The 27,787-nt window shown below is 39.1% G+C and overlaps 2 protein-coding genes across 2 annotated transcripts in view; one reads left to right on the forward strand and one right to left on the reverse strand.

Moving 5' to 3' along the window:
• Window positions 1-472: 472 nt before the first annotated feature.
• smyd4 (SET and MYND domain containing 4) lies at window positions 473-9,932 on the reverse strand. Its single transcript, XM_072445807.1, has 10 exons — window positions 9,745-9,932; window positions 9,492-9,633; window positions 8,464-8,553; window positions 4,315-5,305; window positions 3,407-3,652; window positions 2,723-2,907; window positions 1,946-2,087; window positions 1,728-1,844; window positions 781-904; window positions 473-650 (listed from the first exon to the last, which is right to left on the reverse strand). The coding sequence occupies exons 1-10, from the start codon at window positions 9,876-9,878 to the stop codon at window positions 527-529; spliced, it is 2,295 nt and encodes a 764-aa protein (XP_072301908.1). The 5' UTR covers window positions 9,879-9,932; the 3' UTR covers window positions 473-526.
• Window positions 9,933-10,241: 309 nt separating this feature from the next.
• The window catches only part of LOC140360558 (replication protein A 70 kDa DNA-binding subunit-like), a 64,921-nt gene continuing 47,375 nt past the window's right edge, over window positions 10,242-27,787 (forward strand). Inside the window, exons 1-12 of the mRNA XM_072445809.1 lie at window positions 10,242-10,369; window positions 10,696-10,743; window positions 11,357-11,429; window positions 11,501-11,615; window positions 11,682-11,770; window positions 11,846-11,929; window positions 12,030-12,116; window positions 12,218-12,304; window positions 17,944-18,070; window positions 23,361-23,463; window positions 23,555-23,623; window positions 27,324-27,516. Of these exons, the coding sequence (XP_072301910.1) occupies window positions 10,337-10,369; window positions 10,696-10,743; window positions 11,357-11,429; window positions 11,501-11,615; window positions 11,682-11,770; window positions 11,846-11,929; window positions 12,030-12,116; window positions 12,218-12,304; window positions 17,944-18,070; window positions 23,361-23,463; window positions 23,555-23,623; window positions 27,324-27,516 (1,108 nt within the window). The 5' untranslated portion in view covers window positions 10,242-10,336. The remainder of the gene's footprint in view (window positions 10,370-10,695; window positions 10,744-11,356; window positions 11,430-11,500; window positions 11,616-11,681; window positions 11,771-11,845; window positions 11,930-12,029; window positions 12,117-12,217; window positions 12,305-17,943; window positions 18,071-23,360; window positions 23,464-23,554; window positions 23,624-27,323; window positions 27,517-27,787) is intronic.

A 27,787-nucleotide genomic window follows, 5' to 3' on the forward strand; every position in this document is an offset into this window, starting at 1 on the left:
CAAAGTAAAGCAATAACATCTCACTGTGAAAAACAAGTGCCAGACCCTGCACCAAAAAAGTTACATAGCGCACCTTTGAATAATATCATAGTACCATCAAATAGTCCAGACTTTTATGCACATTTCTGTAGCTGGGCATCAGTCTCAAAATGTTTAAATTATGACAAAATAACTTTATATGCCTAACTCTAGTATTTTATAGATTTGCTCTGAATTTGCTAATATTCTATGTCTTTTGTTTGCGTCATAGTCATTAATTTGAGGTTTTGTCCTTAGTGCTGCTTTGAACCTGTCATACTTGGTTCCCCACTACTTGAGTAATGTCATATTGAAGTGGCCGACGCGCTTGTTTGTGGACAATATTTTCTTTATATTATCCACACCTCAACGTTTACACAAGGTTGTAGTTGATAAATGGTAAAAATAGTGCCGTTATCTCGGAATGAAAAGATGAATCAAAGCCGGGACAGTGTTGGCACCTTGATATTTTATTCAGTACAAAACTCCCAAACAAACCTCTGACAGACTACCGGCTCAGACAGCGCTCCATGGCCCGCAGCTCTTGTAATTCATCGCACTCAGGTCCACAGTGAAGCCTCAGCAGCCGCCTGACCTTAGGAATGACTGAGAGAGCTGCACTCCTGGCACCACTGGAAGAAAAGAAAAAAAAAGAAAAATCAAAATGACAAGTCAAAGAGTGGGTTGTTTTCTGATCCAAGGCAGGAGTGGCAGCAGATACTTTGGTGTACTGCTGGAGCTCTCAATCCAGCACTTGTTTACCCGTTGAAGTGGAGCTGGGTTAATTTGAAGAGTTGCCGCCCGAGTTCAATGCTGTCTTCTCCAAACTGGGCGCCAATAGCTGTTGCACTCTGCTCCAAATGGACCGCCGCGTTCCCCCAGTCGCCTGCACAAAAAGTCAACTTTGAAATTACAGCCTAGTTTAGATGCCTTTCTAATGCAACCTTCTCCTTAAATTAAATAAATTGTGTAATAAATGTCCTCAATAATGGAGAAGAAGACCTCAAAATAAATGTTGGATATTTTGTTCCCGGAAACGGACAAAAGATTGCTTCAGAACAACAATATACTTCCATTTACATTGAAACCCACATAAAGAGCCAGGTTTTCATAAAACCTTGAGTATTGAAGGCGCTGATAATAGATAAACAAGCATTTCAGAGTGGCTGTTTTCCCAAATGACCGAAATTATCTGCCGAGTGGATATGTTCACTGGCCTAAAAACATCCTCCACACATGCTCATTAATTAGGCTTTCATTGCTTCATCTCTTCACAGAATTCACTCATTCCCTCCACTTTTCAACAGAGCAGGGCTGGCAAAAGCATCAAAACTAAACATTTTCTTTATTTTACACAAATAGAACAAAATGTTGCTGAATAGTTTGAGAGGTCTTGTACTCTACTCAGCACATGATAATATCAAAGAAAGTACCGTACTATAATTTTGAGTGGAAATGGTCATCATCATAATTAGTGATATATTTACATACCAAGTACCTCACTATGCTCACATTTCTAAAGCAGTATTTTAAGTGCAAGTCTTCTAGAGGTTCTTCTTAAAAGTATTTTTTTTTGCCTTATTCTTAAGTACAACCAAATGTACATCACTTGAACTGGACAAATCTTTTCTATAAGATCTATAGACTCGAAACAATGAAAAATGTATCAGCTATTTATAAAATGCTCAGCTCATATGATTTTGTGTTACCCATTGTGGCGAAGGCTCTGGCCGTGACGTCTTCCAGTTCTCCCTGCAGTGGATGAGTATCCGAGAGGAATGACCCACAATTCACCTGGGTTTGTTTTAAAAGTCTGAGGGCTTCATCTGGAAATGGGGAAAATAAAGGGTGGTAATGTACCAATCCCTCCATAACTATTAAATCAATACATTTACAAGACCATTTTTAAACTTATTTCCATTCATACCTGGTTTGTCCCTCTCCAGCAGCTGCACGGCCGTCTCCAGGTTCACACTGATTCCTCGCAGTTTGTGATCCACTTCGGAGCTCGACACAAAATGACCACACTTGGAACAGGCACAACCTGATTCTTTGTCCTTTTTTCTTTTCTGTGCAGCAAAAAATATTTGAGTTCAGAACCCCACAGGATCTTAAAGGAAAAAAGGCTTTCTTGTGGCGATGACAATTTTGATGATCATTTTACATTTTGTTCATTGAAAAGTACAATACTGATCTGAAACTGCTTATTCATAGAAATAGTACCAATGTATTTCTAATCAATACTACAGAACTGCCTCTTCATAGTAAAATGTCATCTAGCAAACAGATTTTTATTTCCTGTTTTTCTTTTTTAAAATGATGGCGATTGTACATGTTTGAATCCTATGTGTTCATTTTTTGGATCATTGTGATTTAGTACAGGGCAGGAATAGGGATTAGGTGAAATTAAATATGTTTTGAGCACTCAAGCCTCAAATACAGTTTTACTCAAACATGATTCAATCAAAATACAACTTGGGAGTAAAATAATGGTAACAAGGTTAAAATCTTCACCCAAGACAAATTTCAATTACTGCCATATTGACATACATATAATACATTACCAGTATGTTGATTTATGTAATGGCATTTTGAAATATAGTTTGCATGAAAAAAAGGTTTAACTCAGAAATAATCATTTCTAATGGTTGCTTTTACTTTTCTATGTTGTTTTCAATTGAGCAAACTAATTTAATCCACCTACTTTGAGAGCAGCTTTGCACTTGGCACACTGTAGTTTAGTCTCGTATTGAATGTTATTTTCTTCAGCTTCATTCCTCTCCTTTTTGTCTTGCTGCAGAGCACAGGCCTCACACTGACAATGAAAATTGTATTGTTCGAACAAGAGCCGTCTCCGCTCCTGCGTTTTCATCCGACTGCTGTGAGGACCTGAGGATCAAAGAAACCAGAGTATAAAATCATAACTTATCACAAAAACAACTACCACTGCAGTAAAGTTTGTAAAAGAAAATGGTCTAGAACTTGAACAGAAGTAGGGTTACATAATATACTAATGATGGAAACACAATACTGAGATACCGTGACCATTGCATAATGTCCCATATCAGCTAGTTACTTAACACTTCATTAAAAAATGATTTACACTATTATTGCACCACCTTGAACATGTTTTATCTATATTATCATTATTAATTAAATATGTACATTCATAATATATATATATATATATATATATATATATATATATATATATATATATATATATATATATATATATATATATATATATATATATATATATATATATATCCGCTTGTTCCCTTTTCACGACCCCGAAAGGGAACAAGCGGTAGAAAATGGATGGATGGATGGATAATATAAAGTAAATGAATTACAGACACATTGGTTTTGTAAGCACATATTCTACCATAGCAATGGAAGATCTCTTGTCCAGGAGAAATGGCTTTGGCAGCTCTGATGGTTGCTGTTACGCCACGATTTGCATTTCCTGTGAAATCTTCGGACAGATCCGGGCCAGGACTGGCTGCGGCTCCAGCGGTGAATGCCAGGCTGGTGTTTGGACTGCATGAGTGATTCAGGAAGCTGAGAGTCGGGAACAAAGCTGTAGCAATGCGCACCTCGCAGCTGGACTGCACTGATGAGGTAGCTGGCCCTGAGAGACACAGGAAGAACTTTAAATCTTATAGTGGACAGTTAAAGAAGATCAGCAATGGTGGAGAATAACGTACAAACTTTTTACAGTGGATACTTTTTACTTTTACTTCACTCCACTACATTTTTCAACTGGACTAAACATGTTTTGAGGGGTTATTATTTTTTAGCTTGTTCATGGACACATTCTGTGCAAAGGTCTTTAGCAAGAAGAAAAAAATCCAGAAATGAATTGTAATCGCTCCCGTTCAGAAATCAGCACAATTCTTCTTCTTAAGATAATTTTATGTGCTACTAATACTTTTACTTGAGTATTTTTGCTCCTCTATCTGTACTTTTTTCCTCAAGCAACCAAATTGAATACTTCTTCCACCACTGGGTACAGCACATGGTCTTAATACCTTTGTTTTGGAATTTCATGTTTAGGATTTATATTACATATTTTATAATTACAAAGAATGCCTAATTAATCTGGTGCAACCCCCAAAAATATACCACCAGCGGCCACTGAAGGGGAGCTAAATAAAAGCTAGCCTTCTCCCCAGAAATGCTAATGAAGCACACAGCTGTAATGTGATTTTGTGCGATTTGACCTCAGAAGAGTGGTTCATCACATCCCACTGACTTGCAATGAATAATCCGTCCGTTTAAATGAGCTCTAACCTGTGTCCTGCAGTGCAGTTATAGCTTGGGCATTACACCTCAACTGCAGCAAGTGCCTGAGGACTGCACTTCCCATCATCCAATGCTCCGGGCCCCACTCTGAGTCCTCTGCTTCTTCCTGCTTTTCTCCTGAGCTTTCCTCTGATTGGCCGGTCCCCCCTGAGGGTCTCCTAAGGTCCTGTGAACCTGGCGGTGCAGGTCCTGTCCTGGCACTGATCTTTAGGTAGAGCGTTGCCACGGTAACTGCTGCCAGAAAGCGAAGCGCGGCGCTGTGGTGACTCAAGTGGTGCATTAAGTTGAAAAGCGTGAGGTATGAGTCATCGCCGTGTGAACAATCTGCCACATTTGCATGACAGTAATTGGTGGTGCAATCGCTGTCAGGTTCCTTACGTTTGCTCGGATGTCTTGCCATTTGGATGCTTTTAATCCCAGCTTTTAGTGTCACCCTCACCGCAAGCTGCGCCATCACACCCATCAAGACAAGATCTCCTCCAAGATGACACTCCCATCTGTGATGTTCTAACCAGGCTTCATTTTGACAAGCCACAGAACAATATCGACTATAACTGCAATAGTCACAAGGAATCAGGCAAAATGTTTTAGCCAGACATCTATGACAAAATGTATGCTCCGTCCCAAATAACTCTCCCTCCTTCTGCTCCTCATCCCTCCCTGGAATAAGAACCAAACTGTACGGCCTGTCAGTGAGCACGACAACCCCGGGTGCAATTATCTCTTTGGCCACCAGGTGTCGCCCTCTCTCCAGGGTGAATCCCACAGAAGCCCGAGGACAAATCCCTAAACTGTAATGTTCCCCAGCTTGTCTCCCATCCCCGTCTGGCGCATTATGATTCTGTGAGGGATGATCGGCTTTTGCCTCCTGAGCCGCGGCGAGGTGGCGCAGACACAGGGCGCGGCGGTCCTGTAGTTTGTGCGAGAGATGAGAGGGGTAGCCGCTCTTCAAGGCCATGCCAATGTCAAACAGACTGTCCTAAAAACAAAGACAAATTCAGATGATGGAGAACACGTACCGAGCCTTGGCGGTCAGTGAGATGTGTTGTCGAAGATACGCCACGATGCAAAGAAAGCATGTAATTACAACTTCAATAGGAATATATTATAATACATGACAGAACATTAGCATAAATAATTAACAGTTGGTTGGTCGGACAGCTTAAAGAGTAGATTAGAAAAGATAGTACAAAGTCATCAAAATTATTTTAGACAGAACAAAGATATTATGTCAAGGTAATAAACATGTTGAAAGAAAATAAAGACAAATAAGATACCACTTCTTTTGTGGTACTAGCAACCACTTTTGGCTGACTGTATAAACAATGGTAATTAGTTAGTATGATATATTGTAGAAAAAGCTTCAGTTGTAGTCATCTGGACTCGGTTAGAAAAAATTAGACGTTTCGACTCTCATCCAAGAGTCATTGTCAATAAGAGAATTTAGGTCGAGAACTCAGATATTTATACTATTCTGTGGTAAGTCCAGCCCATTGGGCGGAACCTTCCTGAAGTGGAATGAGTTTGTTGTTTGTTTCAACCGAAACTTACCCTATTGTATCTACCGAAGCTATGAAATGGAGGGCTAAGATTCAACCTGCCTGTAGTCTACAATGGGATCTTGAACCCCTGGAGAGGTAGAGGACCAGGCCATTTAGATGCTAATCAGGTACTCAGGGTGGTTGAGCCAGGGTCTCACAAAGACAAAGGGGAGACTAATAGCCAATTAAAGGACTGAATAGGCATCTCGGTAGATACAATAGGGTAAGTTTCGGTTGAAACAAACAACAAACTCATTCCACTTCAGGAAGGCTCCACCCAATGGGCTGGACTTACCACAGAACAGTATTAATATCCGAGTTCTCGACCTAAATTCTCTTATTGACAATGACTCTTGGATGAGAGTCGAAACGTCTATTTTTTTCTAACCGAGTCCAGATGACTACAACTGAAGCTTTTTCTACAATGGAACACGCCTGGACGAATGAGGGATTACACCGACTTAGTATGATATACTTTAGCAATTATGTGCAATAGCTCTGGAACACTAGACACACAATAACTAGTGTCTTAAAAGCTGGATGTGACTCTCCGCCTGGTTGTTGAGCTTTAATTAGACCTTAAAATAAGACATAAACTTTCTATTTGTCCCATACAGCTTGGATTTATTTTCCAAAATCACGATGGGCTGAATAAATGGCAATGAATGCATACAAGCGAGGCGTAATGCTCGCTTTCTTGTAGAGTCAAAGGAAGTAATTGCACAGACGAGGCTGGTAATAAGGCTCAAACAAGAGCAAGATGAGCCCAGCCAACCAAGCGGTGATAAACAGTTCTGCAGCCTCAAAGGGCCATTGAGATTTTTCATTGTCTGGGATAATGGCCTGACAAGCATATTGTTGAGCTGCACAAACAGATTAAACTAATTTGTCGTCATAGTATTTTCCTAATGTCTCTATATCTTTCTTTAACAAAAACATTAAAAAAATGTAACTAACAAGCCACGACTACAAGACTAAACCAGCTCTAATCCTTGAACTAACCGGCTGAACTAGGATTTATATATATATTGGATTTAATCAGATGCATTGAATCTGGTTATACGTTTAACTATAGTAAATAAGGACTGTGTAAATAATATATTATTAAGATGCTATTGTGGCCTGAATGTGCACAAACTCTAAGTGTTTGAATTAATCCGTTTGCCATTTTGTTTGTCATAAATAAGCAACATTACCGGTACTCTCACCCAGAAATGAAAAACACCACTATGTTCTGCTATATAATTATCCTTGTAGAATAAGAAAACACATTATTTTACTAAATTATCTTCAGGCAAAACTGCAATAAAGACTCAATTGTCCTAAACCAGCAAAAGCGTAACTAAATAAACAGGACTTTTGTAGAGTCTGATTATGTCATAAGAGAAAGGTGTAACAATGACTTTAAAAATGTATCACAATTGTTTTTCCACGTATTGATACATGATTTGTATTTTTCTTATAAAAACTCTCAATATGAATTTAATGAACATAAATAGACTTTTAATCAGGCTACCCCAAATAAATTGTCTGTTTGCTGTAACCCGAGTCAACATTTTTCAAGTGGCTCGGACGGTAGGCAAATTCTTATTTTTTTTACTTTGAAGGCAAAAAAAAAGATCAAAATTTTGCCATTTTTGGAGTCGGAGTGACCACCAGGGGTCAGGCTTCAACAGTCAATGACGGAAAACGTCTCTTATCAACCCGATCAGGAGACTAAATCTCACGAGTGTAAGACATTTCAATTGACCTTTTGTACGCCGCTATCCTTTATTTTGGTAGCGAAGGCGAGCGGGGGGAACATGCGGGGGACACGGGCGGCGCCATGTTTGTTGTGATGACGCTACAGGGCGTGTGTCAATCCCAGAATGCATTGCGTAAAACACCCTGACAGAGCCTGGCATGTCCTATGGACAGTTCAGTGGCGCCGACAGAGGCACTGCAACTTGGTAAAGGCAAACTGTCGTCATTAACTCGCGGTCTGTTTCGTTACAGATGCATGTTGGGGAGTGATTCTAAAGACGCACATGCATTGCGCAGTACGTTACCTTTGTTTTAAGGATAACAAGCGTGATAAATATATTCGACACGGTAGTTTAGGGAAGTCCGGTCGGTGAGTCGGCGAAATAATTGAAAAATAAAAGAATATGATGTTTTTTCAACAAAATGCTGATAAAAAAATTCAGTCGGCTAGTTTCACACCGGGTCTGTCGGGTTACGGCAAACAGACATATTATTTGGCTCAGCCTCAGTGTAATTATTTTGTATTAATAATTGACTTTTACAGGATTGGTTGTAAACATTAATATTCTCTATATTGAGAAATGATTATATATAAATTTGATAAATATTAAAGCCCTACCTGGACTTGGTATTACATTTAAAGTTATTTTACTTAATAAATGATTAATTAAATTAAAAACATGATAATAAATAGTTATAGTGGTCATTTAAAAAAAGAAGAGACGAGAGAGAAGAGGAGCACAAAAGAGCCTGTGCACCACCTGTTCTCTTCACCTGACTTTACAGTGTATGCCTCTCATTACCATCAACTCAAACGATTTTCTATCAGTACTTACAGTTGAAATGAACCCACCTGATAGAGCTGCAGATGGCACAGGGCGGCCGAGCGGTTGGCATGGCACAGAGACAGCTGTTGTGAACTTCGGGGAGCGAGGCATATGCCCTGTCACGAGAGGAGACACAGGGGCGCCATGTTTATGCACATTAATTAGGTCTGGGAGGAGCACCACATTCAGCACTAACTGTAAATAAATCCCCAGAAGCATTTTAAATCAGTGCGTGTTTAACCTTTGTATAAGAAGAGCTCATGAACATTTAAAGAGGCAGTTGATTTTTGCTGTGGTTCAATAAGGACAGACAAACAAAAACGAGAGGCGTTCTGTGTTATCCCTATGAAATAGAGCTAACATTTCTACTTGATAATTGTTTTCTTTATCCATCAATTATAGTTTAATATACAAGGAGGATATTCAGCAATTGACCAAAACTATAGATAGTTTAGACTATATTTAGATATTTAGAATAGATAGACTATATTTTTAATAGTTGTTAATTCAGTTATATGAATATCCCAGAGTGTTCCTTATATTCCTAAGAACTGGTAACCTGCAGAAATCACACTGATACATCTTTGGATTCTTGTGGCAAGCAATGGCATATTATCCATCCAATGCAGCAGTCTAATGTTGCAAAACAATGACTACATTATTCTACGCCCACGTGCTTGGGAACAGGTAACCAGCACAGAATTCCTCTTGCTATAATATTCATTGTTTCCCACACATTCTGCTGAGACTATGGTGGATATTTATGACAATATGCTAGAGTGTGATTTATCACCTCAATTTAATCTTGATATGGTTATTTTTAACAAAACAGTTACTTAAACAAGACAAAACAGTTACTCATACGTGATATTAAGACATTTCAGTGAAACAAATAATTCATAATACCAATGTATAGTTCAACTTATGTCTGGGCTTTGGTGGAGAACATTTGATAATAGGAGCTACAACAGTCTCCTAACCCTGATATAATTAAATTCACACAGTTTCTGCATTTCTTTAATACCAATCACCTCATCTATGGTGTTTCACCAACCTGTGAATAGTGCAGTGCAGCTGAAGTGTATTCTCTGCTTTTAAAGCTTGAGTTGCCCCTCTCTCTGCTTTTGGAGGCTTGATCTTCACTCTTGATACATTTTTCTGCAGAAAGGCAAAGTAGAAAGTCCAGATCATCTTGTCTGGAAAACAAAATGTTAATTATTAGATATACAGCATTTATAGCCCAAATATGTAGGGATTCTATAATGTTGTACTTCTCATACAGACGCACACGTGGGATGGATACTCACATAATCATACTTAAGGCAAATTTAAAAACGTCATCTATTTCTGAGAGTGACGTAAAACTCTCTTTTTGGTCAGAATCAAGTGCAGTCCATTTCTGCGCAACGTGCTTCTGCCACTGGGGACACGGCAGGTCCATTAAACACACTTAAACAACTAAAGCATATGGAAAAAAGCAGTTTTTCGTTTGGTGTTTGTTTCGTTTCTTTGCGCACCACGAGTGTGTTTCAATTATACTATCACTTAAACAACCAACACAGCTTTTTCCGACTACAATTAAGAATAACAGCATATCTCGGGTTTGGATTTTAAGATTATGTCAGATAATTTCTTATATTTGAAATAAAATACGTAAATAATTACAATGCCAAATGTAAATATATATATTGCTGCGAGCATTGTGGCAAAATAGCCTAAATTAGGGTTATACACTTTTATTTTGAATACAATGTTTGCTGTATCCGGTAGAGTTTAGTTTCATTTGGTATAATGGAAATCACGTTTTCTCTCGCGATACTTTCAGTCCCTTTAACTTCAGTCGAGGAAAGCTACAAACGACACTTGTGATTTCCCCTGAATAACTTTTCTCAGAACAACATGGCTGTGAGACTCACAGAAGGGGCAATTGAAGTGAGAAGGATATCGCTTATTTCAATCGATCGGACGTTTATATTATACGTTTAGATTTATAGAGATAATATAGAAAACAAGCCTGAAGCTACTCCCGATCAGCTAGCATTGTGTGCATAACAACTGAACAATGCAATAATAACATTTATGAACTTACTTTCTAATCTTGTTTTTGTACTGACGTAGGTAAATAAAATAAGCCAACAAAACATTGACAATAGTGCACGTGTTACCATTTTAGTTGTGCTAAATGAAGACCTGCTTGTTGCAGTGTTATTTGATATGTCTATGATGAGATTTGACTTAAATACGTGTGTTGTCTTTAGGCTCTGATCAAAGGCACATCGATTGCAAACACAGTGCTCCAGCTTTTGGTAAGTAATTGTACTATATTATCTTTTGCAACAATTCATGGATTGATTTTTGAGTGATTTTGAAGTGATTATTTGTATTGTACATCATTTTACTGCAATTACTCTACTTTTCTGTTACATTCTCTTTACCATCCAGTCTCTAAATTGTATCTACCCCTAACTCGATAATGTGCAATGGCAGTGTCTGCATTCCTGCATAAAAGTACTACATGTGTGTAGTAAAGACTTTATTCTTTAGACTTTATTCTTCAGACTTTATTCTTAAGCACTGCATGTGTGTGTAAGAGTATTACATGTGTGTAAGTACTAATTTGTTGAATTGTGAATGTGTTGAAGTGTTTTGAAGTGTGAAAGGTTGAATATTTGTTGAAACACTTAAGTGTATTTTTTATCAAATTGAAGCGCTTTCATTATGTTTGGACTAGCTTAGAACATCCAAATAATAAAAAAGTCCGTTCTGCAAAACCCTGGTTACCCATGCCACAGTTTGGGAAGTAGCTGTCCAACATTCATAATGATGCATTCGTTCAGTCTTGTTGTCATAGCAATGCTGGTTATCAAAACAGTTCTTGTCCAATGTTGACACACAATAACTTTGCCGTTTGCTTTGTAGAACACAAAAAAGATTGGAGCTGATTTGTCAAGGATTCAGCTCCTAATGAGCGATGGAGTGCACAGTTCTCGCTGTAAGTCACATTTACCTTTGGATGGATGATCTTACAAATATCTCAATTCTGCCTTTCTTTTTGTTTTACAGGTTTCGTACTTGAAAAACAACTAAACCATCTTCTTGATAACAATCAATTGGAGCCTTACTGTGTGTGTTTGTTGAAAAAAGTTGATATCAATCATTTAAAAGATGGAAGTAGAAGGTATGTCTTTTTTCTCTTCTCCAGTATATTATGTTGTACTGACAGCATTGTTTCCCCTTTTTTAAGACGTGTGATTACGGTGCTCGACATGGAGGTGCTCGAGTCAGCTGACGAAGTTGGAGAGAAGATTGGAGATCCTGTGTCGTATTCAAAAAGTGCGGTTATTTGAAAAGACAAATATTGGTGACATGAATTGATTTGGGAGATTCATGTTTTCTTTAAAATTTTAGCCTCATCACAAGAGGGAGCTGATTCTTGTACCCCTCCCTCCACATCCAAGGTTGAACAAGGCAACTCGGTCAGTCCAAAGAGCTGTGAGTTGACCGCCCTCATTTTTTATTTACTGAAGATCCGCGTGATTAATCCGAAGCCAGTAAGATTGCTGTAATGAATAATGCATTTACATATTTGCAGATAAAACATCACCACAGAAGCATCTCTCAAGTACCCCTCCCTCTACATCTACGTCAGAACATAGAAAATTCAACTTCAAGAACATTAGTAAAGGTAAAGCAGATCTACACAGTATTTCTGAAATTGCAACTTCATCTCAACATTTATTTACAGCTATAAAGAATGAAATGTTTAAATGTTTTTTGCAGATAAAACACAGTCACCACAGAAGCCTTTTGCAAGTAGTCCATCTTCAACATCCCCAGCAAGACCTGGACCCTACAGCAGGGATAGCAGTATGTGTCATCTAAATATGGTTTTATCTAGTTGTAATAATATCTATAATATGATCATCTTTTTTTGAGTAGAGTATTTAAAAATAATAGTTGCAAGACCATAAGCTCCAAAATGTTACGCTCTATTTAGCTTCCCAACCAAACATGCTTTTAGTTGTAATTTGTATTCTGTAAAAGTATGAAGCGGAGAAGGAGCAGAATATGTAAGTTAATCTGTCCACCGTTTAAATATGTTCATTTAAAGCCAAGAGAACATGGTGGAATAGCTTTTAATATTTCACTCTCCATACAAATGAATGCAGCTTGTTTGTGGTAAGTATAAAAACAAAACACTACAATACACTCTTCATACTCATTCCCAAATGTCCTTTCTAATAAAACATTTAAACTTTTAAAATATTCACAGATACAGTAGTAGTTTTTTGTCAAATTATGATATTAAATTATGGAGTATGATATGACACATTATGTTACATTCACTGTAGTGTCTTTTGTTTGGTTTTAAAACTTGTAGGATTTCTGTAACTTTTTGCACTTTCCAAACTCCTATCTCTTTATTTTGGGAGCAATCAACTAATAAATTAGCTAGAATTTAATTTATAATTGGATTTGGTTACTTTTTTCTACCAATAGAGGGCGCCATGGGTCCTTGTAGGAAAGCAGTGCTGTTTAAACATGCTCAAGGCTTTTAATCTGTCTAGTGTTGCAGAATATAAAGTCATTGTTGATCACTTTTAAGTCTAATTACCTCAACTGAAGTACAGGCAGAGGTAAAACCTGGTGAGCTTCTATATCGGTCGCACTTATCATTCAAAAGCCGGAGAGCTGGAGTAAGACGAGGTCGGTTTTCGGAGCAGATGAAGGGAGCTACAGGAAATTTTAAATGAATGGACCAGCCTTGTCCTCCTGCCTAGCTCCATATCACATTGTGCGCTTTTATCATATTTACTGTAGAGGAACTGAGCCGGTGCCCACTGGCTACTGCCGCTACCGGAGACTATAACTCTCTCAATGTTTCAGCACATTTTCATTTTTAAGAAAGTAGACGGCAGATGTTGGCTCGGTGCCGTGTATCATGACTAAAGTAGCTCTCCTTTCGGCTCTACTTTTATTAGCAGTAGGTTTGCTCCACACCAGATACTGCCCCCCAGCACTGACATTGATTTTGCTGTGTGGCAAAAAAATACCCAGCAGTGCTTTAAGTGGAGGTCGTCTGCGTGTGGGTGGATAATGAGCGCCGGCTATAAATTGTGTGTTTGTGTGTTTGTGTAGGCGTGTGTCTAAAATGACTGAAGGAGTGCGTGTGGGCCTGTAGTGCCTCAAGTTCACGGCCTCATGAATATTACGGGGCAAATCCCCTCGTAGCGATGAAGGGGCGCGGGAGAATTGACTAATTTGACTCAGCACATCTGACTGCGTGCGTTATGTCATTGGGACTCTGTGCTCATTATGTTCTTTGATTCACGTTGCCGCGGGGATTCGAGCAAGTCACAAAACCTGCTGCGGCACTTGGGTTCACGCGACATCACCACATCATGAAATCCCTATTGTTTAAAATTGAGCTCAACGACGAGGTAGAATGAGCTATTTATTTTCAGATTTCACAAAGCACAATGCCTTCTCCGACCGTGTAAATTAGCAGAAGTGATTGATTTTCCCCACAATAGTTTCAGAAAGTGGTTCCATTATTAAAACCCAAAGAGTGATATGGCAAATCTGTGTCGCCAATCTATTACAAATATGTTTTTTTGGATCATAACCTTAGATATTTCTTTCAAAAATCATCAAAATTACGTTGAAATCGAATTCCGAAACATGATTGCAGTCTTTTTTGCTGTTTGCGTCTGTTCATCTTCGCAGCCCATGCATTCGAATCTAGAGGGTTTTCTTTCTACTACTCCATGCAGTGAAGGACTTGATTACTTTCCAGCACTTAATTGCTTTTTTGGGTTAGTCAATAAATCTCTGTGTGCTCGTGAGATGGCTAAACGCTACAAATGGAGGGTTTCCAATAAGAGGAGGGTGATGCAATGACTAGAAAGGGAGCTTTCTTTCACCAGGGGCAGTGTATCCGAGGTGCTGTGAAAGCGGGCATCTGTCCTGCTGATGAGTAAGACACTGATTCTCCGTCAGCTCGGGGCCACGTCTGTGAGAACACTGTCTGTTCAGAGCAAAGACACAGCTATAAAACACACCAGCCCAGTGTCAGCAGAAAAGTAGTACAACTCCAACTGCATGTTAAACTAAATACACTTGAACGGGAAGGCTTTGGTGTTCTAAAAGGTCAAGAGAAGATTTATTTCTTTATACGTTTCATGACTGGACTAAATTATTGATGAGAGCGAGAAAGTCTATCACAGTTTGAAAACGGTTGAAAAACTGTACGAGCCGATCTAGTTCTCTTCAGTTATCAGTAGTCCATACACATTCCTTTGTTAAAAACACATCCCTTTTCAACACAATGAAAAGAAAACAAACACTTCATAGGATGCAGACATTTTATTATACATCATACAGAAGCAGAATATAACAAATCATGGTATTTTGTCTTGTTTTGGATCTGATAGAGACCAGTCTTCTCATGTTTCTCTAAAATACTTTATATTCGCCAAAAACCTAGTAGTTATCACCCACCGCTGTGGCCAAAGCTGTCCTTCAGGTCCCTAAGTAGACTTTTTTATTATTAAAAATAGAGGGATGTTGTGTCAGTGCTTTTAAATGAGCACAAATTTGGATACTTGGGTATTATGATGGGTATTAGTATGGCTGAAAAAGAACACCAGTAAAAGTTGGATTGAGGACTTTTGAACTAACGTTGTCCATGTCATTGTTGAGCTCATTCTTTATATTCACAGTACATATTGGGTCAAAGGTCAGGACACAGGAGCAAAACGGCGTTGGCTTTTCAATATTCATCGAAGGCTGCCGTCCTGGAAATGGATCTTCAAACAGCTTTGTAGAAGATATTCAAATTCCTAAAACAGATGTGCACTCGCCGAAGAGCAGTTAAAAAATTCATTATTCATTGCTAACCATTCTCTGCGGGTTTCCTTTGTGCTCACATGTCTCCCCGACCCCTTTCTCTTCATTCTCTCTTGCCTCACACGTGCACGAACACTCTCCCATACGTTTTTCAAACAATTTCCTCAGTCCACGTGGTAGAAATCACCCCACAATTAAACGTGTACTAGTACTTTTTTGTAGCATACTACTTTTTAATTTTACATGAGGAATGCCATGTTTAATCATAGTAGAAAAAGCTTCAGTTGTAGTCTACTATGGAACACGCCTGGACGAATGAGGGATTACACCGACATGTTTAATCATGTCTAATAATCAGGATACATGTATATAGCGGCAGAGTAACGGCAAACAGTTTGCGGTTCTAATATTTTTTTCCCCCCAACCCAGTTATGCCACACAACTGCACAACTGCAGCTTTGCATTATCTTTTTTTTTCCACAATTATTTTAAGATTAGGGTTAGGGACAGTTGATTTGGTTAAGTGTTTGGGCCTTGGGACAGTTTAGCTAACCAGGTGCTGGAAGAACTGTGTTAAGATATGGTTTTAATCCCTCGCTTTGCAATTTAAAAAAAAACATTTACTAGTGAAATTACATCTCTGCACAAGTCCATTTGAACTCCTTATGGAGCGGTCTGACGCTATGGGAGCCGTCTTTCCTGCTGCGTAACCCCTTTCTCCCAGCCCAGAACTTTGATTTTGGAATGTAAATAGTGAAAGTAAGGCTTTGGACATAAACTCTGCTGAATAATTTGCACTTTTGTAGTAATTTTTGAGCAGCTTTGCCCACAGTTTGGCCTCTTTTTAGTCTACACCTGCTTGTTGGCTATTGGCTGATCTTGGCATTCTGGTCTGATTCTAATTACAAAAAAATGAGTGTCTTTGGTGAAGCCCCCTCCCAGACCTGCACCGCACCCCCCACTTGTCATCATCAACTCTTCTTAGCGCCACTCTTCTTCAATTTAACACACCATTTGCATTGTGTGTGTATGAATATTGATGTTAATTACCACGTGCCCGAAAATAGCTTTTCAGCCTGTGATTTCCAGTAGGATTTCCCTTTTTTCTTACATAGAAGCACAGTTGTAGTAGAAAAAAGCTTCAGTTGTAGTCATCTGGACTCAGTTTGAAAAAATAGACGTTTCGACTCTCATCCAAGAGACATTGTCAATAACAGAATTTAGGTGACCAAATTTATTGACAATGTCTCTTGGATGAGAGTCGAAACGTCTATTTTTTCAAACTGAGTCCAGATGACTACAACTGAAGCTTTTTCTACTATGGAACACGCCTGGACGAATGAGGGATTACACCGACATATAGAAGCACAGTTGTAAACCCATGAATGGACATGGTGAGTTTTTGTTGGGCTGAAAATGCAGATAAGATGTCTCACGAATCCCATCTTATTTCAAACAATTTTTGTCACTTCTGTTGTCGCCCAAAGTGTAAGATTTTTTATTTCAATGAATGAGACACTGAGTTATTGAGCACTTTCTGTAGACATTTGCAGTCACAATGGTAAAATCATTAGCTCATATTATGTTAGGGGACAAGTGAATGCTTTCCTTTAACTTAAGCCCTTGTTAATTCATTTATTTATTGTCAATCGTCTTCACTGTAAAACCTAACAATCCAGGGTCACCGCTGTTTGTGCCTGTCCCGGGCCTGGAGAAATGTTGGAGAAATGTGAGGGACAACATCTAGTGTCAACAATGTCAAATCATTTACTGTATTCACTGCAGGGGGAGATGATTTGCAGTGGCAACTTCTCAAAGTAAAAACTAAACAACAAACAGCCGTCTCTTCAGGAAGCTGTCTGTGACTGTCTTCAAAGTAACAGTTTGAAGAATTGAAAGTTGAAGCACTTTTCAAACTTAAGATTGATGGTGTTTACGGCTCAAAGAGCAGGATTTATTTCATTCATTGGACCAGTACTTTGTGGCAGCTGCCGGTACAGTAAATCAGAATCAGAAAAGGTTTATTGGCATTGTCATTGAACAAACAGGCTTGGTCCTATGATCATCGAAGGAGACTGAAACTATCTATGCCTATAATCTTGTACAGATGCATTATGTATATTAATTGAAGTGCATTGGAGCCTTAACAAATATTCACTCTATATTATCATCATCATATATTTCTATTTTCCAACTGCTGCATTGGCCACAAATTTGATATAGTGATACATAATCCTAGTTGTTTGTTCTCCCATGACTAAAAAGCTTTAAATCCATAATTATGAAGGTAATTCTGATTGGCAGTTTTACTGCTGAACAAATCTCTTTTATTCATTGGCACAAACTGATGTTTATGGAAGGCTGAAAACTCCAGAGTGATCAGTGAGAAGAATTGAAGTTTAGCAGCGTTTTATCAAGTTGGCAGCTCTTCTTAATCTGATAAGAGAGTAGTGCTCCTAATGCGTTTTAACAGCTCCAATAAGGTTTTGCCATTGTGCTTGATTAAGTTTGTAGCCGAACAATGCACCCTGTAGTAGTACTTCCATAGCTCTTACTCTATTATCAAATTATTTATTACCAGAATGAATCCTCGTCAAGGTGGTTATTGGGCACAATCTGAGATAATGAAGATTTTAATTGTTGTTGTTTTTGAGCAGCTCCATCTCCGTCTAAAGGAAGAGGCAGAGGTTTCACAGGGAAGTCTCCAATGAAGAGTGCGGATGCCTCGCCTGGTTCTGCCACTAAAGTGATCGACATTTCTGCACTGAACCCATATAACACCAAGTGAGTCAACACAAATGGTTATAATTTACAATATAAATATACATTCAACTTTTTTGAAAAAAGCTTCAAATCACCACTCAAGACTCATGTACTAAAGTTCTGCTTGCATAGCTTACTCATGTGGACTGCACAATACATGTAATAAAGCCCCCGCAGATTCATGGTGACATTTTCAGTGAAATAATTGCCCTCCTCCTGTTATTTTTTCCTCTCACGCAGGTCTGTATTTGTGCCGTTTGTGTGAAGCACTTTGGGCCATGCATGGAAATGCGGCTGCTATTCTGTTGCTCTAAACTTTTCTCTTTATTGAAGCAGGTGGGTGTGTAGGAGAGGGTAGAGCCCGCACTAGTCAGGCTATTTGCATGGAAATGAACTAAGCGATCTCGCCTCAGAAAGGGACACTGTAATGACAGGTACCGCTGGGTTTTTATGGTCCGCTGCTGAGGTTTTGATTCTGTTATTTGGCCCGGTGGGGATTTGGGCTGACTTGTATTTTTCCGATTCCCTTTCCTCTTACTGTTTTTACCCCAGGGTCCATTTTAGCGCATTTCCTTTCCTTTTTACCTTATCATTTCATTACGCTCTATGTCTCTAACCTCCTGGAGTAGTTGTGGTGACTAGAGGTTCCCATCTGACTTCCATGTTTGCGGCGGCGATAACGAGGCAGGCCTGTTGAAATTGCATGCTGTAAAGATAACTATGCCTCGAGGTGTTGCTCTAGAATAATGACTCTTGTAACTTCTCATGGGTAACCTGCAGTGGGTAAAATAAATGTCTTTAACTGCTGTGTCCCTTACACATTTGTAATATAAAATGAAACAACAGCACAGTATGACATTGTTTATGTCGCTTTGCATGACTCTCTCATCCCTTCTCCCCAAGTAATGACATCTAGACCATTCTGAAAATGGCTTCTGGCATCCATAAACTCAATACTAGAAGTCTTATCCATAACACGCAGAGAAAGGTTCACCCAGGGCTAGCAGCTGCTCCTGTGATATAGGATTTAATTGTCAGTAAAGTTATGGTGCGAATATCTTCCGCTAGTGCACAATTATCAGTGCAGTCAGAAGGTGCTGGCTGTTGTTCAGACCAGAGCAAGAGGAAAGCGACCAGGAACTTGGCACATGGACCACTGTGGGCTTTGAAACGATTTCCTTTTTTTTTAATATATACTAATCCAATCTTCTGTAAAGTTGTTTCTTTTGGTGTATAGTGATGTCGTTCTTGATTGATTTTGTGCAGAAAAAAACATTCATTAACAAAAAGAAGAAGTTTTAAAGTCATGATTCAGCACAGATTCTGATGGAGCCGACCTTTTCAACTGTAGCGCTGCTGAGAGGATGCAATCTGCACTGTTTGTTGATCACCTATTTCTCACTACTTTTCCACCACTTTTCTATTTTCTCTTTTTTATTAAGAGAAGTTTTTACGCATTTTTAATGCTGCATTCCAGTGGTCCTCGGTGCTCGGTTTCTGAGATGAGAAGTCGCGGTACCGACTTTACATGCTTTTGTCTCGGAAACTCTGTATTTTGATGTGATTAAATCCACTCCTTAACAGAATTGAATAGAGCCAAGCAGTAAGGTTTGTTGTTGTTAGCTTTCTTAAAATCTAAAAGTTATTTGTTTTGAAAAACATAGTTTTTAAAAAACATAGTTTTTTAAAAGCACACTTTCATTAATTGCAGTTAATCCCATTACATTTCTTAATGATGAGGCATTAAATTGTAAATTTAGACATTGCATCCTTTAACATTGAATGAGAAGACTTTTACATGTCTTCAATGACAAAGCTGTTCATAATAGACTGTGTCTTTGTCCATTCAGCTTGATGGGCTGAAATAAAGTTAGGGAGTATACAATATTTCATACCATTGCCTATTTGGTTAATTTAGTAGCTAGGTTATGTTTTAGGTTTTTACATATTGTGTTGTCTCCCAACATAAGCCTATCGGTTCAATTAGAGCAAGTGGCAAGGCAAGGCACGGCAAGTTTATTTGTAGAGCACATTTCATACACAAGGCAATTCAAAGAGCTTCACACAGCAGGAAAAATGCATTCAAATCACAAAGAAATTACAGAAACAGAAATACAATAAAATTAACTAAATTAAAAATTATCAATCCAACTGATTGTCTTAACTAATAAAATCACAAACAAAAGAGAACAGTGCAAAGAAAAAATCCTTTCAGTTATATGCGCAGCTAAACAAAACTGTTTTTAGCTTAGATTTGAACATTGTCAGAGTAGAAGCCTGTCTCACATCTTCAGGAAGACTGTTCCAGATTTTAGCTGCATAAAACTGAAATGCAGATTCCCCATGTTTTGTCCTGACTCTGAGCACCTGCAGGAGGCCGGTCCCTGAGGTCCTCAGAGTCCGAGATGGTTCATATGGCACTAACATATCCAAGATGTACTTTGGTGCTAGGCCATGGAGAGACTTGTACACAAGCAGAGCTGCTTTAAAGTCTCTTCTCTGAGCCACAGGAGCCAGTGCAGAGACCTGAGAACAGGACTAATGTGATCATACTTCCTGGTTCTGGTCAGGACCCGAGCAGCTGCGTTCTGGATGTACTGCAGCTGTTTTACAACTCGTTTGGAGAGTTCAGTGAGCAGGCCGTTACAGTAGTCTAATCTACTGGAGACAAACGCATGGATAAGTCTCTCTAAATCTGGTTTTGACACTATTTTGATTTTGGCAATGTTTTTTAGATGGTAAAAAGTTGCTGATGTTATTGATTTGACGTGGCTATTAAAGTTCAAGTCTGAGTCCATTATTACCCCCAGATTTCTAACTTGGTTTGTAGGTTTTAGAGCGAGACTCTGGAGGTGACCGCTAACACTTTCTGTTTGTTTCTGTGGGCCAAAAACGATGATTTCAGTCTTGTCTGAGTTCAGCTGGAGTGCTGCCGTTATGTTATAAAGCTACTTAAAGGTGGGCTGGACGATTTTTTTCAGCAATTTTTTATCATATTTCCTCGTGGCGTGGATAAATAATTTGTCCTGCAACGTATCAATCATAAAACGCACCTATCACTCACCTGCAGCCGCGTGCGGTTGGTCCCCACGTTTCCGCGTGCCTAAGCGCATGGATCCATCATAATATAGTTCCCTCAGTGTATGGGGCAAAATGAAGACGGAGAAAGACAGTTCGAGCTGACGCAGAAGTGGACAGAAATCTACGGGAGACGAGAGATGTGATGCGCTCCGTTGCGCTAATAACCAAACGCACGTGTGTGTTGTATCAGTCCGCACGGGGGAGTGCGCATGCGCACTTCCGCCTGTGTTCTCAAATCGCTGAAAAATCGTCCATTGCGCCTTTAAGTTACTCTGGATCCTTCACAGTAAAGCCTCGTCTGCTCCGTGTTGCCTTCGACCGACTCGTTTAATACAAACAGGAGATCGTTCAGTGTAAAAACAAACTGCGAGTCAAAACCCACGTATGTGTGGCAAACCCGTGGTACACGATGCAACGCTCTGAGCGTCTGTCCGCACACAGACACACACACACGGAGGGAGGCCAGTCTGTGCGGCAGATCGGGAAAACTAATCAATGTGTCAATTTATTTTAACGCGATTCAATTGAAATTGGAATTAAAAGGAATAAATTGCCGCATGGTATTTGACACAATAATTTCCCCGGCCCTTATTTTAACCATTTTGCTATTATTACATACGCAATACAATTACAGTACTTGCTTCTGTTTAGACACTTAAAGAGGACAGACTAAATCTACTACTAATGAACTTTTAACCTTGTGTTTCATGGTCTGAGTGTGCAACTGAGGCTCGAGTACAGTTTTCACTTAAAGCCACATCCCTGTACTTGGTTCCAATTTATTTGAAAATTTAAGACAGAATGATACACACAGGATTCTGAAATGTCCCGTAACCACAGAAACATGTCAAAAAAATCAGCTGCCTTTTTTTCTTTTCTTTCCCTCTATTCTCTGCTAATGCATTTGTTATATTGATAGCTTTACCTTTTTATGTCAAGCTTTTACTAGAAACTATATTTTTCATAAGTGCCACAAGTAAGTACTATATACTTAGTGCGTGGGCTGTGGGGGCACTATAAGTGTCTAGTGCAATTACTGTCGTGACACATATTCATGTGCAATTACTGTCGTGATCATATGCAATGGTATTTATTTATTTATTTTATCTTTATTATTTTCCCCTCCATCCCTTGTTGGAAAATGGGAGGTTTTGTCTGTAGGAGTTTTTGTTTATAGGAGATCTTCTATTGAGAGTGTTTTTCAAACTTCCTATAAGTGATCTGTTCTTTTCCTCTGTATCTACCTCTGTATCTACCTGCATTGCAACAATGAAATTTCCCCATGTGTGGACAATAAAGGATTATCTTATCTTATATAAAAGTGGTGCGTGTGAGTAAATGATTTGTGGTGATCAGATGGTCCAGTGGCACAGAATGCTTTCCACGTTTCTACGGAACAAATGCAGGGAGTCAATGGCGAGGAAACAACAAACCACCATTTGTTTCTTGACCCAAACGTCGTCTGGTCCGGATCAGAGACTCTGACACCAAACTTTGGACTTAACCCTGTTGCCACGGTGCAGCCCTCCTTGTGTGTCAGTCGGATCGCAGCGCCGCTGTAGAAGGTTTTAACAGTGAGAGAGATCAGTCCTGGTGTCTGTTCATAGACTTAGTTTTTTAGGGGATGTCATCACCTTGACATGTTTCAGCTGCTTCACTGTGAGCCATCTTCAGAACTGTGGGGACTGGTAATGTGAAGGTGCGCACAGATCGCTGATTCGCTCCTCTTACCTTTTGTCCCGCATTCAAAGAGAGAAATGCCTCGTATTTAGAGCACACGTGTGACTTAATGTGTGTTTTGAGTGTGGTATGTGGTGCTGTTTGTGTGCAGCAGCTTCTGCTTCTCCGTGTGTGATGTTAAGGTCAAAAGCTCTTCTAACATTTTATGTCATTAAAAAATATGCTTTTTTTGTAGAAAACTATTTTTGTAGAAAACATTACCCAGAATTATTGACTCAGCAAAAATGCTGCGCTCAATAATACATTATATCAAGATATTATTGCCCGTCAGAAAAAATATTGTGACAGGCCTACACGTTTCTTGCCAGTTAGCCCCAGGGCAGCTGTGGTTTCAGAGGAAGCCATCAGTGCCCTCAAGTCGCCATGAATAAGTGTGAGAGAAAGAAAAAAAAAAACATTCATGCAGGGTAAACCACTTTGGGTACTTTGAAAGATGCAGTATAAATCCAATGTGATTTGTTGTTCGTTGAAGTATGTTTCACTGTTGCAGGTGGACTATCAGAGCTCGAGTCACTAATAAGTCCAAAACACGAACTTGGAGTAACTCGAAAGGAGAAGGGAAGCTGTTTTCATTTGAAATCTTGGACCAGAGTGTGAGTGTGATTGAGTAACATGTCAATACGCACCATATGTAGACACTTGGTTTTATGCTGAAATTAAACAATACTTGATGTTGGTCAACAGGGAGAAATCAAGATCACAGCTTTCAACAACGAAGTGGACAAGTTTTTCTCACTTGTAGAGGCAGGCAAGGTGAGCATGTCCACACGTTTATCCCTTGTGCTTCCCTCAAACAACATCTTTTCATGTTGTGGAGGGTGAGGCGTTGTAGACGTCTGTGGGTCAATCAGAGCGAAGCTGGTGCCAGGGTTAAATAAGAATGTCTTCTGATGTCCTTCATTAGTTGTTTAAACCTGCTTTAATCGCATATAGAGGACACATAGACAAGTTTTTCTCATCTGCAGTACACAAACAGGCCATGCTTTCTGATTGAATAATTGGCTGACCATCATGTCCATTGTTTCTGTAAAAAGCAACACTGGATGTCTGCCTCACATCTGGAAACAAAGACTGGTAATGTTTATGATATTTCAAATAAAAATCCATCCTAACCTTTGAAAAGAAAATATGGAAATTAGATTGCAGAATCCCATGCAATTCAAACAGAATCTTCTCTAAACTGACGCACACGCACGTTGTATAGTAGCACAAACATGAGTTATTTGAGAAATTCATAATAATAAAGCGCTTTCAAATCCTCACACGGTGCAGGAGTTGTGGTTAGAGGAAGATCCAGTGGAACGTATTAGAAGATCATATTACAGGGTGTATTAAATTATATCAAGGTTTGTGGAGATGTGTAAGGCAAAAGGCTATTGACACTTCATAACACATGTTCTTCAAAAGCCACTGAAGGATCAATTACAGTTGTATAAATGAATAGCAGCATTTTTATTCAGGATAGCACAGAGTGCACAACAGTTTTGATGGTAATTGATTTCATGCAATAGAAGTGACATAATAAAGTTATGTCACTAGCTAGCTAGCTAACTACTTCTGAAGTTCTGTAAATTATACAATCTGAACATCTTCTGGGTAAATAACAGTTTTACACCAATCTCTCGAGACTTTAAGAGCAGTTATCTCTTGGGTAAAATGAGTGCCTCAAGTGCTAAGTGCTGTCACTGAGGAGCTTGTTGCAAAAGCATATGGTATAATTTAGCAACACACACAGCAAGTCTGTTTATAGTGACACTGATGAATGTAAATATGTTTGTATACCTGTGGAACAAAACTGCTTTGTGAGACAGTTTGTTTTTTTATATATGTATTTTGTACGTCTGAAAGTAATCTGATTTTCCCCTCTACCTTTAGGGCAGATGTACTGAAATATATATTTACTGTGACACATTGTTCAATCCAAACCAATTTACAACCCACTGGAACTGGCACATTATGTTTACAATGAAGTTCTAACATGAACTAATCAAATTGAATAGGTATGGTAATGTAAAAAATATATCCATTCCCACTTTAGAAGCCCTTGTGACATTAAATACTTGGCATAATACAAATAAAAAAATGTCTTTGATTTTTAGTGAAACCAGAAATAAGTGGCCGTTTTTTGGAGGAAACAATCAGTTTTAAGAGCAGCAGAGTTGTTGTCTGCAGAATCATTGATTCTGAGGCTCTGGTTAAAGCCCCGTGTCACTAGTGTCTGCTTTTTAGAGAGAGTTTTGATTCCAAAACGGCAGCGCTGCTTACAACAGTGACCTCTGACCTCTGACCTCAACACAGGGGCCAAACATACTCACTGCACACGCAAATTTAGGTACAACACTGTTTGTTAAACAATTATTAAATAAATAAAATCCAGGGAGTGGATTTATTTTGTGGTTTGTTTATTTTTCCCATAATTCATGATAAGCATTTCCTTATTTCAAATTACATATGACCTCACATTAAGTAAGACTGATGAGATGTAATATCATGGTTGCTTTAGAATTGAATGAAAAGTAGTACTAATTTCTTAAGTCTTATGTCTTATCTTATTTTACCCAATTTCACTAAAATATACAGTTTTAAGTCATAATTTTAGAATTATATCTTGAAATAATCTCGCGACCCCCACTTTGGGAACCACGGCTCTAAATTATTCTTAACGGTATGCAAATTACTACAGAGTTTAAATTCAAATAAATTCACATTGTTTTTTACCCTAACCCCTGAAATCATTCACTGAGCGGGGTTACCCCTGGTTGTCATCTATGGGAAATCCTGCTCGTCCTATTTTGGGACTGGTGCCACCCATAAAAAATGCCCTTATCCTTCCCGTTTATGCATGTGTAATTACAGGGCACGGAAGCACATGTTGAAGCTGCTGCTCGACAGTGTCTGCCCCACCACGGGCTTAATAACTCAATTAACCCCGGCCATCACTCTGCCAGTCACACCAGCCCAGGTATCAGCCACCAGCTCCACGCATCCAATTTGTGCCCTTCGCCCTCTCAAGATAAATACGCCGATGACTCTGTCCCTCAGTGCGTGATTTGAGTATCGACAGAGTGCTGAGTGGGTGGGACTGGCTGCAATGCTCATCACGTTTTGTTTTACGGATCTGTCCAGGCATCGCACTGGAAGCCGCATTATAAACACATGAACAGAGAGAGGACGTGCAGTATCAGAAGAGAGACGGAGGAGTACATTTAGCAGTTAAAATGGTGCTGTTTACATTATTCATGCGCTTGCTCTTTGAGTTTGTCGCGTTCATGTCGGGGCTCTAGACCTTTAGTCGATTAATTGGGCGATTGTGTCTTTTAATTATTAATTTATGTTCGCAACAGCAGAAAGGAGAGCGATAGCTTGATAGTTGACTATGAATTGTCCGTTGAAGCTGCCATTTTACAGATAAATGCACTGTTTACTAGTAGTTTTCTGTAAAAAAAGAAAAGAAAATATTTGCAATCTTGTGACCTTGTTCTGCTGTCAGTGCAGTTTAGGTTAGATTCGAGGTCAACTCGTAGTTTTGAGCAATTTTCCAAGCGTGACGACGGCTAACAACGACTAACGATGCACGGAGCAAGTCTTTAATCGACTGCAACCCCTGTCCACGTTCTTCTCTCTCAGACAAATGAATGAGACTGTCCATGTTGCCGTTTACATTTTGTACAGCTAATTTGATCAACCAAAATCGGGCAACTGGTAATCAAACTGTAATAGTAAAACATTTAGTCACTTTTCAGATCACACTAACAGTGTTGCTGCTGCTGCATGTATCATTCATTAGCATTGCAAGATATATTGGTAGCGCCCTGGGGATGGTCTGCAATCTTGAAGCCTAGTTTTATCGTTCAGATTATGCTAATTAACGGTAGTAAAGTAGTTAACGCAAATGCTTAAAGGTCCAAAGTTAAAGAGATTTTTACTGTTAACTCCCTTTGCACTGGTTCCTTTCTTGATTTAATGATTCATGCAAATATATGTATTATTATTAGTTTAGTACTAGATTTTATGCTCTGCTTTTTGCAAAAAGAACAGGAAACAAGCTATCTGTATGGGGAAATCAAAAAGGATGCTGCAGCAGAACCAAATGATAGAGGGAGAGAGTGTTGTAGTGAGGAGTTGCCAGAGTAAATTAAGAAGTGCGTCTGGCAGATTGAGTTTAAATTGTGCTTTAAATTTAGCCCAAGCGCTCTCAGCAGCTCCTTATTTTCTGGTGAATTAGAGAAGTGATAGCGCTGATATGACACTGCATCTTAGTCAGACCTGGAGGATTCTACCATCTTATTACGAGGTTTGCATGGAGCGGCGGTCGCATTGTAGTGGTAATTCCCTTTTCTGCACAATCAATAGACAGGGTGCCCCAATTTGAAGACGTTCGCAGGAAGTAACCGGTTTGATGAGGTCTAATTTAATAAATCTAATTCTCCACACTTTCCTTTCGCCGTTTTAGGTGTACTACATTTCCAAGGCGACGCTGAAAGTGGCCAATAAACAGTTCAACACGCTGAAGCACGAGTATGAGATGACACTGCACGCTCACTCCTCCATTGTGTTGTGTGACGACGGCGATGACGTCCCGGAGGTGCGCTGCGATTTCGTGCCCATCGCAGAACTGGAGCAAACGGAAAAAGATACAATACTTGGTAAGTTTTATGCGTATTAAAAAAACTAAATTACAGTTAACTTCTTAACAATATAACTTGCAACATATTTACTGCTCACTATTTGATTTCAGCTGGCTAAACATTAGATGGTGAATTAAAAAAGACACGTTTATAGTATTTTTTTTTGTGCAAGTTGTGCTGTTGCTTGACCTTCTGTGTTAACCACTCAGCTACTGTGCTGGCCGAAAGATGCTTTGACATTACACATTTCCTAACTGTAACTCCTCTCACATCACTACCATTTGAATAA

Source organism: Eucyclogobius newberryi, unplaced genomic scaffold, assembly GCF_026437365.1.
Source record: "Eucyclogobius newberryi isolate DKJ021-1_F unplaced genomic scaffold, fEucNew1.0.hap1 SCAF_15, whole genome shotgun sequence".
Lineage (NCBI taxonomy): Eukaryota > Metazoa > Chordata > Actinopteri > Gobiiformes > Gobiidae > Eucyclogobius > Eucyclogobius newberryi.